Here is an 11,791-nt window from a genome sequence, read left to right as displayed (position 1 = left end):
AATTGAGCATAAAAAAGGTGAAACTAGGCTTGTAGTGAAGAAATTGTTGACAATGGCCTAAGATTAACTATGAAAACACTTATGATAACTCTTCAATACGAAAATCTTCAAATCTTGTTCTCACTTATCGCTCATATGACCGTCGCGTATATGCAAGGTATGCCAGTGCCTCTCTCTTTTACATGTGGTATTGTTGCATGCGCTTGCATGTTTGTCAAGCTTGTTGGTAGTTGCAGAAGGGCCTTCGAGAATGGTGACAACGATTGAGGAGCAAGCAAGGTGAAAATAAACCAAGAGAAACCTCTTATACATGCATTTTGGGTATGGGGTTCTGTGGATTGAACACAAACATTAAATTGTTCTAAGTAAGAAAGTTGAAGATAGAGAAGCATATATACAAGCTAAGGAAAAGATCTCCTAGCAAGGGAAAACAGTACATCGCAAATCTTCTAGATTTTGAGCCACAAGAACTTGCTTGGCCAATAAAGATCAAAGAGAAAACTTGGTGCCATCCAATGTCCTCACTGCGGATTACATTAAGCCCAAAATCAATGTCACCTTGTTGAGCCATGTGTTGGAATTTCCAGAATTGCAAATGTTAAAATACAATGCTTGGATGATTTGTGGCCCATTCAAGAAATATAAGGTAGAGCAAATAGTACACTAGGAAACTTGTTTTGATTTATGATGAATTGTGAAAACCTTGCACAACTACATATGAAAACTCACGTAAGTGTGGGCATTGCTTTCGAAAGCTCAAGGGCAGACCCCCACAAAAGCTAGCTAAGGTCTACTGAGGCTTTGACCATCTTTTGAATAGTATATCATGAAGGCCATGAAACTAGCATAGCTGGGGTGATTGTCGAGAAAGTGCAAAGGTTGCTCTTAAAACCTTGACTTGTAATTGTGATTAGTCCAGTTCCTTCACTATCCTAACTTTTAAAATGTAAGAAACTTGAAATAAATGAACTTTTGGCATATTGTATGTAGGTGCCCAGACTTGTATATCTTTTTTCATTATAGTGGGAACTGTTCCAAGAAAAATGTTTGAAGGAGAATGGTAGTTAAAATGGAACGATCATGTGCTTATTGATGATAATGTTTGATAACAAACTTTTTGAAAAACAGACTAATATTTAGCTCTTGTCCCCTTCTGCAGACCAGTGTGAAATTTTAAGCGACAGCCTACCCTTTCTACTTGTTTTTTGTTCTGACCAGAGAGAGAGAGAGAGAGAGAGAGAGATGCAGCATGAATCTACACATACCAATGAACAGTAAGCAATGCACATAACCACAAGAAGCTGAGTACACCGATAAGATCTTGCCTTAGCGATAAGGTGTTCGACAGGTTCGCAAACCATATGTAACATCTCAGTAAATAAAAATCGATATTTCAAAATGACCTAATAGAAAAAAATTGTGGGAATCAATGCCCTTCTAAGGTCTTGAATGTCTTTACACTTACAAAACCATGGCTTATGGCTAGCCCCCCAAGCTACTCTAATACTTGTCCTTCTCAAAATTTATGGCCAAATTCTGATTCTCCCGAAAAGTTTGCACCAGTACGGCTGCTTTGTATGCAAAGAAACCGAACATCAATGGTGTAATCTGCAAGCACATAGAAATATTCAAGCCATTAGTGGAAAAAGATGCGGAAGCTCCGCAGACAAAATCATAGATAAGAGAATTTACCTGTAAGTCGAGTTGCAACTGACCAAGTTGGTGTTCTAATGTCCATAAACCATACAGTGCCACCGGAATCACAAGGCGAGGAGAAGAAAGTGCGAAGCTACTACCAAAAAAAGTTTTTTCAAAAGCATCTTGAAGGTCACTACTTCGAACTCCTATCCTGCTTCCATGACAACACCTCTCTCTCTCTCTCTCTCTCTCTCTCTCTCCATCCAAAGAAAAAATCTTCTATTAAAATAAACATCTCAACCGCAGTCCTCAAGATAAATATACAAGATATATCGATCACCACTAAGGTGTGATCCAAAAGTTCATAGAGGCGGAAAATTTTCCTTGTATGTGTCACAAGCACAAGAGGAATCCCATCTCTATCTGAGCTACATGTAGGTACATCCCCAAGAGCCTCATTCTGGATGAATCTTGTAAAAAACAATCCCTGCTCCTTAGAACCTACATGACTCAAGGAGCCTCTGTTTGCCTCTGTCACCTTCTCCTCCTTTACTTTGCCTCCCTTCTAGCTTATCTGCACCTGATCCAGCTGCAGTGCCCTGCTCTACTAATACAGACAAAACAGTGTCCCCGAAGCCCAATCAAGAAAACTCTCTGGTGAATGTCCCCTCCATGTATAGTAGGGAGAGAGATGAACCCAGGGAGATTCTTCACAAGAGAGGGGCTAGGGATTAATCACAGATTGGGAGTGTAGACGCCATCAGATGGTACACCAGCATTCCTTCAAGACATGCCCCAGACTACTGGAAATCTCTAAGATGCAGCCAGAACTCTGGTAGGAGGCCTATAAATCTAACAGTAAGAATTAGACCCTCACCAAAGCTAGCAAGATCCATCCCTTGTCTCCATCCATATATAACTCAAGGAGATTCCATACAAGAGCTGAACTAGCGTAGTCTGATGTCTCGAATCGGACCTCTCTTCAATGAAGAGAGGGTCATAATCCTGGGAGCGGGAGCAAACGAAGCCGAAAACGAAAAAAAAAGAAACAAACAAAATTCCGACACAAGCTTCACTCACCCACCCACACACTTATGCATTTACACACACACCTGCACCCACACATACACCTGAAAGCATGGATCAAAGTATGAAAACGAAAACAAAAGTCACAAACAAGGCGCACACGAAATGCAAGGCTATGGTGTTGGTGGTGGAGAGGGCGGAGACCGTGGCTGGCAGCAACAACAGTGACGCAATGAAAAGATGGCAACCCTGCGGGAGTCATGCCAGCTCTTTCGCCCTTGCTCTCTGAGCAAGGGAAGAAAGTAACTGTGAAGGCAATGTAACAGAAAGTGTTTCGTGTGTTTTGTTGTTTCATCATTTCGGTTCGAAAATGCCAATACGAAACACAATACAGAACACACCTGTATCTGGAGGTTCTGTAGAACATGTATATTTGGGAGTCCAGAAGGTGGTTACATCCTATATACATGGTTACACAAATGATAAAATATGTTGCCCATCACACACTATATGGCTATTTTTGAATTTTGGAAATCAGACCATTTTCTCTTTTGAACCTGAGAGGCGCATTTTGTCTCTGTTTCAAGTTTCTTTTGAAGAGTTGCCAAGCATTTCTTTTCGTTTCGAGGGGATGAAACGGGTTTTAATGTGACAATGAAGGATGTAGCCAGCACTCCAACGATTGTAGAAGTGAGGTCAAAGTAGGTTGGTAGGAAGCGGCTGCCAACTGTACTGATGCCAACGGCGGCGAGACAAGCAGCAGTGACCAAGCCTTCAGTGTCGGTATACCAAAACGATTCAAGTGCAGAAGAGGGTGGAATCAAAAAGATCCTCAACCTGTGCAGTAAGGTCTCTCCCTGCTGGCTCTTCGTTGTGCCTCTCCATACAAAACATTGTTGCAGGTAGCCTCCCACAAGCAGCTTTCCACAGAGAAACGCAGGGGGCCAGGGTGGACAGGACCAACAGTGCACAGACTCATGAGAGGGCTAGCCGCGCACTACTCATGTAGCCTCTTGCAAGCAGCTTTCAAGAAAGAAACATAGGCGGCCAGGCCAGAGAGGACTAACAACACGCAGACTCATGAGAGGCTAGCAGCTTGACCTTCACTAGCCGAATCGTGCATGCGACCCAACAGCTGCACAAGACTGACCCAAGAAGCGTTGGCAACTTACAGGTTGACCTGCACAGGGCTGAATTAGGGTTCATGACGCAGTGAACATGCCCCCGTGTGAGGATTGGGCATGACTCTCCGTCTCTTTCTTCCCATTGAGACTATGGCCATGGAGAGAGTTGTGAAGTGAATGATAAGATGCACCAAAGCTTGCCACATTGGCTCCCTAGAATTGCATGGGACACAAAAACAAAGTTCACAAGACTCATAGAAGCAAAATATTGAGCTTGGGCTGGATGCAAGACATCAAGAAGTGGTTTGGAATAGAATGCAACACACTTGCTTCATGATGCATCACTATACCCTATTGTGAATCAGGCTTTCATACAACAACAATGAATCACAGCATGGGAAAAGTCCGGAGGCTCACACTTTATGTATTACGCCACATTGCTCCCAATTACAAAAGCATCCATATATACTTGAGCCTATCCTCTTATTCGTGACCCACACCATAGCAGCGATCCGGCTTAGTCTTTCCTCTAGGTAGCCAAGTGAAATTATCATGTGCACCCCACTGACAATCCGCATCCCCTCCTACAAGAAAACCAAAAGACTTGTGCCAATTTATGAGAGCACCACTTGCCAAGCAAAAGCTAGCAAGAGGATCCCGTAGACTGTCAAAAGTGGGTGTGTCATATCTTACAAAGAGCATAGTATCATCTTCATACTCCTGATCCAGCAAATCTCGCTAGTCCGCCCAAGGCATAGCAAGACCTCTTAACTGTGGTGTTCTGCTGCGCAAGAAGGGAAACATGGCCTCATCAAAAAACTGAAAGAAGTAGGCTGCCAAGGGACATCCCTCGGATTGAATAAGACAGAGGATAGCACTAGAAGCAGTACGGTATAATGCAGATACACCCTTGATCCACCACAAGGGGAAAACCCTTCCTCTGCATAGTGCGCTCCAAGAACCCCAATCTACTCTATCACGAGCCTTCTCAAAATCAAGAAGCATGAATGCTAAGGTTAATCTGTTTGACGAGCCCATTCAATTGGCTTATAGAAAGGACGATGTTATCCAAATACAATGGTCCTGCACAAAACCTATCTATGAAGCATGGATGAAATCGGCCATAAAGGGTTTTAAGGCATGCTCATCATGCGAACAAAGATCTTATACATAGAAGACATGAGAGTGATCGGTCTCCAGTGTTGCCGGGAGGATGTATCTCCACCTTTCGGTATAAGAGAAATAAGTCTTGAACACATAGAGGTAGGATCTCTCCTCTGTCAAATATGTGTTGTAAACCGGAAAGCATAGCAGGGCTGAGAGCATCCCATAACTGCAAAAAGAACTGTCTAGTCAACCCATCCTCTCGAAGACAAGAGGCACCATTGAGGCCAAGCACTGCGTCATGCATCTCCTACATAGGGAAGGGGACTAGTAACTTATGGCACATAACCTCTCTAACTACTAGCTACACATGAGACCAAACCTCGTCTCTCGCAAACAAAATATTATCAGTAAACAAATGCTCAAAATAATCTGAAGCTATGTCAAGGACAACATCAAGATCCATATGTAACATGTCTACAGAAGTGCTTAAGGCTCTAATGGAAGTCCCCTTGGGACACTCCCAAAAATTGTGCAAAGAAATCCTAATTCATCTTATACGCTTTGAATATCCATGTCGAGACAGAAGCATGATAGGCAAATTCGGACTTCTCGGTCTAAAATGTGACTAAGTGTCTCTGTGGTGTAAACCTCGCACTCTCCCAGGATCTCATCTCTTTTGTCTGGTCTGGTTCACACTGGACGGATTCGCTGGGCAGTGACACGTGGCGGGGATATGGACGGTGGTCTAGTAGACATCGTGGCCAGGTCACCACCACCACTCAGTTTGGAGATAGACTTAGATGGGTGACATTTATGAGCCATTGGTGGCTCTTTATGGTAGTATATGAGTAGTAGCGGTTGGGTCATCATTTTATCTTCTTCATCTATGGTCCAGCGTCGTCGTCTAGAGTAGTGAGTCCATACACACAGCACGTTTGCACCATCCCTGCACATCTGAGCCTCGACACCCCCATTGTACCTGTGAGTTCTGGGCTGGAGCTGAGTGTGCTGCCACGCCTTAGTCTGTATCGGTTCTTTGAGATAGTCGAGTCCATATGTTCGGGTCTGCTGCTGTGTCTCTGTGTTGATCAGCCGTTATCTATTGTTTCCTTTGATTTCATGCTGTTTTGAGTGAGATGTCATGCACATTGCACTGAGGAGCACCCACTGTAGAGAGCACGACACACTATCCGCGCTACAGGTGCTCTCATTTTTGGCACGCCCGGTGCGACCTCAACTGAAGTCTCACTCTCTGTTGAGGTGCAAATCAAGGAGCTAGCTGGGTTTTACCTAGCCTCGCCTACTTTGCCTTGCCTAGTGCAGCTTGCTGGTCCAGTTTTCACCCTAGACAACTTACTCTAGTTGACCGAGTCTCTCGCCCTTCTGGTCTGATCCTCTCTCGCCCTCGTCCAACCAAGTCCTAGTCCCTAGTCTAGCCCTTCCTCGTCCCTGGTCCAGTCACTTGCCCTGGTTTAGAGAGTCTAGACTTGTGTTCTTTCACCCAGTTAAAGGTCTTCTTGCCCAAAGTTTGGTTGGGTTTGTGGTGATTGCATGGCACATACAAGGCGGTCATTAGAGCGTCAAAGCGCACTACTGAGTCCTTTGCAGAACAACAACAGAAGACATCAACCCTTGGTACCTAGTAGAAGTCCCCCAACCTCATCACCCATACCTCCACATACGGCATCATCCATTTCTCCATCTCTGATTCCACATCTTCCAAGTCACCTTCCTCGGTAAAGCTCTCTCCCATTTTGTTACAGCAAGCTATTGAGCAACGAGCTCCTGAGCAAGAGGCCATGGAGGCGTTGACCAGTGTTTTGGCCAAGGTAAACATTAAGTTTCCTACTTTCAAGGGACTCTCCTCAGAAGATGCAGACGACCATGCAAGGAGGTTTGTATCTCTTTGTAGAGGTCGTGGTCTTAATAGAGAAGATGCTTATTTGGTGCTGTTTCCATCAACAATGGATGGTTTAGGAGACAAGTGGTACAGTCAGTTTGCAGAGAATCACTTTTTAACTTGGGCAGCTTTAAGACAACAATTTTGTGAAGCTTTCAGACCAGGGGACTTCCAAGAAAGGGTTCCGGATGAGTTGGCCAACCTGATGCTTAAGCCCAAAGAGACTTTTGCAGAACTCATGACCCGAACAAAGTCTCTGGTCGCCAAGCTTCCTTAACCACCAACTTCCAAGTGAGTTCATGGTCAAGAAATGGGTAGAGAAGGCTCTTCCAAAGACTTCTCAGAAAAAACTGAGAGAGAATCTCCGGCCTGATGCCTTTGACTTCTTTACGTAGGGAACTTGAAGCCCTAAAACTACAACGTGCTCTTCAAGAAGAGAAATCAATCTCTCTTAGACAGGAGAAACCCCCACATCTCGAGGCTTTGGATCAAATCAAGAGAGAGCTAAAAGAGCTTCGGTCTCAGCAGGAGACTAAGGCTATGGTATGGTGCAGCTCATGTTGCTCTCTAGGACACCCTCCACAGGACTGCCCTCTTCGGGCTTATTGCCACTTCTGCAAAAAGTCTGGGCATGAAGACAAGGATTGCTACTATATCAAGGGATTGCGGCAAATACAACAAAGTTTAGGTCCTCTCCAACAAGGGCTAGCACCAACATCCAATATGGTTGCCCCCTATGGCCATCAAAATTACATGCCACCTTTGCTCAATACCCATACTGTCCAAGGTATGTCAAATACGTTTCCGTCTTAAAATTTTTATACCCATGCTCCTTCAACCCCTCAGAGCTTCTACACCTCAGCCCCCAACTCCATGCAACAACAAGAGCAAACCACCTCGTCCCTTGTTTCGTCCGTCAAATCGGCCCATCTTATGCTACAGATGTGGAGAATATGGGCATTACCAAAGTAAGTGTCCTTTACCTGAAGGGTCTCCTCCTTGCAGACATTGTCCAGAGTCTAAGGACCACTACAGTAAGGATAGTCCCAAGCAAAGGGCATCCTCATCTTCAGGCCCAACTCAGAACCAACAAGAATTCACATTCCCGAAGATAAATCTGATCGCAGTGAACACCACCCCTCAGCCATCACTTGCTACTCATAAAGTTCGGCCACAACAAGTGGGGGAGCCCGCTGGCGTACTCACTCCGGCACAAAGAGCAGCTCTTGGTCTCAACTTGCCAACATGTCCATCTCGTCCATCTCCACTTCCACAACCTGACCAAACTGGCGAGCCCTTCATTGGTGCTAAGAGTAGGCCAGTCTCTATGCTTTCGGACATTGATGGAGCCTTCTTAGCAACAGTGGCTGACTTGGAACAAATCAAAGTTCCAGAGGAAGCCCAGATTGAAGGAGCTAAGCCCACAGTGGAAGCAATCTTGAAGAACACCTTTCAACAAGTGTCCCTTTATGAGATGCTCCGGCTAGATGCAACCCTCAGAAGTGACACCCTCTTAGTCCTTTAGTCTCTATACCCGGGTGCGGGGCCTGTGGCGAGTATCTCCCTGTAGAGCCTTCAGAGTCTTACATGATTTCTTATGCAGCTGCTCCCCTCACTGACTACAAAAGTCCTCGTTTTACTGTGTCTATTCTTGGGCATCAATTCTCAGGCGTCATAGTGGATGGTGGATTTGGGATCAATCTGATGCCAGAGTTTACTATGTTGGCTTTAGGTCTGCAGCATTTCCGCCCTGCTCCATTCACTCTTACATTGGCGGACCAGAGGACAGTCTATCCAGTGGGCATAGTAGATAAGGTGCCTCTGAAGGTACAAGACTTCACATTTAGCTTGGATTTTGTGGTGGTCAGTCTTTCCCAAGTGGAGGGAGGATTTCCTTTGCTTATTGGTAGACCATGGTTGCGGCATACTAAGGCACTTCATGATTGGGGAAACGACACCATGTGGATACAGACTCCTGGCTCCCCCATGCAACCAATTCGACTCGAAGGAGGTATGGATCCAATAGTTCATCACAGCTCGTTGTCAGTACACTCCAACCCCGACCCCGAGCAACCTATCCCACCTAACAGGTCTGACGAAAACCTGCTGTCGTGGTTGGAAGCTACCACATCGATGCCGTGCTATGTGGTCTCTATTCAAGCCTCACCTGTGTCGTAACACTCTCTCTCCCGGCTCCTCAGGCTGACACTAGTGACCCAAGTAATACATCAGGAAGTGTGCCAGTCAAGGAAGCAAGTGTGTTAGTCCCTGATGACCGTGATTCAAGTGTTACTCTGATGGAAGCCGTCGGCCTTGGTGAATCTATAACACATCACCGAAGGGGAAAGAAATCTCCTCGTTTTCGACCCAGAACGCATCTAAATGCTTAGCAATGATGCCCCAATACCTCGCCTATACTTATTTTATGATTTTTAAGCTTAAATTCCTACTTATGATGAAATTAGGCCGCGGGTCGACGACGCCAAAAGCTACGGATTACCATGAAATGCTTACATCAATGCGTAGAGCTCTTACTTGCGGTTGCAACGCAACAGACGCCACTGCAATGTGACAACCGGGAAGGGAGTAGGAAGCGTGAGAAGGAGAGAAGTGAGCGCCGTTAGCTCACGCTGTGTGTCTATTATCCAAAAACAGACAAAATACTTACAGAACGTGTAAGAGAGAGAGAGAGAGAGAGAGAGAGAGAGAGAGAGAGAGAGAGAGTGAGTGTTTGTGTGTGTGTGAGGGTTTGTGTGTGTGTGTGTGTGTGTGTGTGGGGTATGGAAAGAGAGAGATGAATCTTGCGCCTTCTTGGACTACCGACACAGAGAGAGAGAGAGAGAGAGAGAGAGAGAGAGAGAGAGAGAGAGAGAGAGAGAGAGAGAGAGAGAGAGAGAGAGAGAGATTTTATTTGATTTGGTATTAACGTCCGCGGGGGCCAGAAATGACCCATGGGACCTCAAAGTGATCCATAGTCTCCCCTCACGGGGGTGTATGGTGTGGTGTGTGTTATTCTCTTTTTGTGTTCCTATGAGTGTCTTTTGATGCTCAAGTATGCGGGTGAGGTATGTTCCGAGAGTTGTAGGGGAGGGGTCTGTCTTGGATAATAGGTCCGCAAAGGTAGAGCAACCGCTTAGAAGTGGTTGAAAATTAGCCCGGATGTGAGCGTATTCTGGGCATTCCAATGTCACATGTGCTTCATCTTTGGGAGCTTGCATTGTACATGATGTGCATATCCGTTTAGAAGCATCAATTTTCAGCCAGCCCTCTCTTTCTATTTTGAGCATATGTGACCTTGTGCGCATCAAAGAGATGGCTCTTCGTGCCATGTGGGGCATGGGTGTTCGTATGTGGGCCTGGGCTTCCATTGGGTTTGTGCTATAGCCTTCCCAATACTTTGTGTTGACATGCTTGCAATAGTATTCAAATTTCGAGTGGTGTTGCGTTGTCTTCCACTTGGTGTGGAGGCTATTTAGTAATGCAATTTCAAAATTCAGCATGTGTTCTCCCTCCTTGCCCTCCTCAATAAGCATGTCCACATATGTCTCTACATTCCATTTAGTGAACCATTTCTTAATGTCCTGTATGAGGCTCGATGACAGAAATTTGCTTTTTTTTGTCTTTTGTGGCGCACATCCTGTTTCCCATGCAATGCGGGGGATTCGAGTAGTAGGCATCGCTTTGACCTTCATGATATACGTGTACATTTTTTGCAATGCTTTCATTTCTAGTGGTCTCTTGCCTGTCTCCGAGAGAGAGAGAGAGAGAGAGAGAGAGAGAGAGAGAGAGAGAGAACCTATGTGAGAGTGAGTGTGTGTGTGTGTGTGTGTGTGTATGAGGGTTTGTGAGTGTGTGTGTGGGGTATGGAGAGAGAGAGAGAGATGAATATTGCGCCTTCTTGGACTACCCACACACACACACACACACACACACACACACACACACACACAGAGAGAGAGAGAGAGAGAGAGAGAGAGAGAGAGAGAGAGAGAAATGTCTTGAAGCTCCAACAGGCAGCTCACTCTTCATCTTCTGAGGCACCCTCTCTAGCTACACCTCCTGACCCGGTCAAAGAAGTCAACCTGGGCGATCCTGACAACCCTTAGCACGTCCTCTTAGCAGCTTGGTTATGGGAGCATCCCGCGTCACTCAATCAAGTAGTCTCTTTTATACACTCTTTTAAAGATGTTTTTACTTGGTTCTACAAGGATTTGGAAGGGATTCTGTCACCAGCGTGTGACTACTATCTATCCTTTTTGTTGATTTTTTTCTTATTATCTATTTACTTTCACTTTTTGGAAACACCCCTCGGGAAATCTAACTGCCCTGCATTGCATAGCTAGTGTGGAACTGTCCAGAGGGAGTCCAGGCCTGAGGGCAAGAGAGCACTAAGGTTGGACAAGGACTATGGTTAGCCAAGTGGGGTCATTGACTAGCCAAAGTGGAATCCTTTGCTACAGAGGCTACATTTCAGTTTTGGATGTGGCCGCAGTGTACAAAGAGGGTCGGATGACCTAGAAAGATACAATGGCAGCATCTCCTAAAATTTAGGGAACTGCTATTTTGGGACCTGAAAATGTGTTGGCGTCATTACCTCCGGAATGACAAAGGGAACATTTTCTTACTCTGCCGTGAAGTCAACTGGGCAACCGGTTGGGATATTTTTAGGCGGCAACCCCGAAACGGGAAAATGCTTGTAAATGTGCCAAGTGGCACATTCTGGTGCAGTTTCCAATGCAAGAAGGAGTTGGCGCTGAATTTGAAGGGAAGAAGGCCTCATTTTCAGATTTGTCACAGGTTAAGAGCTATGGAGTGCTTGCTTTCCCTCTTATGCACAGTGCGGTGTCAGGAGTGATGCCCTGCACGCTACGCACTGCCCTCTCTCTCCCCTTTGGCAGTATGTTATGCCCCTCTAGTGGGCTCTTCATTTGACCAATGTACAGTTGTGTGGGTTCATGCGCGATTGCCGAGGCAAGAGCCTCTTGTACAGGTACTG

General features: G+C 45.6%; 1 protein-coding gene across 3 annotated transcripts in view; it reads right to left on the bottom strand.

Annotated features, from left to right (window-relative positions):
* Positions 1-1,262: 1,262 nt before the first annotated feature.
* Positions 1,263-11,791, bottom strand: part of LOC147457315 (NF-kappa-B inhibitor-like protein) — a 95,680-nt gene continuing 85,151 nt past the window's right edge. The window contains exons 8-9 of one of the 3 annotated variants that reach the window (XM_086512234.1): positions 1,693-1,792; positions 1,263-1,608 (exon numbers count right to left, since the gene is read on the bottom strand). In XM_086512234.1, the coding sequence (XP_086368360.1) occupies positions 1,501-1,608; positions 1,693-1,792 (208 nt within the window). In that variant the 3' untranslated portion in view covers positions 1,263-1,500. Of the gene's footprint in view, positions 1,609-1,692; positions 1,850-11,791 lie in introns of all 3 variants that reach the window. The other 2 variants (XM_086512235.1, XM_086512233.1) reach the window with 2 other exon arrangements.

This window comes from Adiantum capillus-veneris, chromosome 5, assembly GCF_014529385.1.
Source record: "Adiantum capillus-veneris isolate H3 chromosome 5, ASM1452938v2, whole genome shotgun sequence".
Taxonomy (NCBI): Eukaryota; Viridiplantae; Streptophyta; class Polypodiopsida; order Polypodiales; family Pteridaceae; genus Adiantum; species Adiantum capillus-veneris.
The sequence above is the reverse complement of the archived record's forward strand: the minus strand, read 5'-3'. Positions and strand labels throughout refer to the sequence as shown.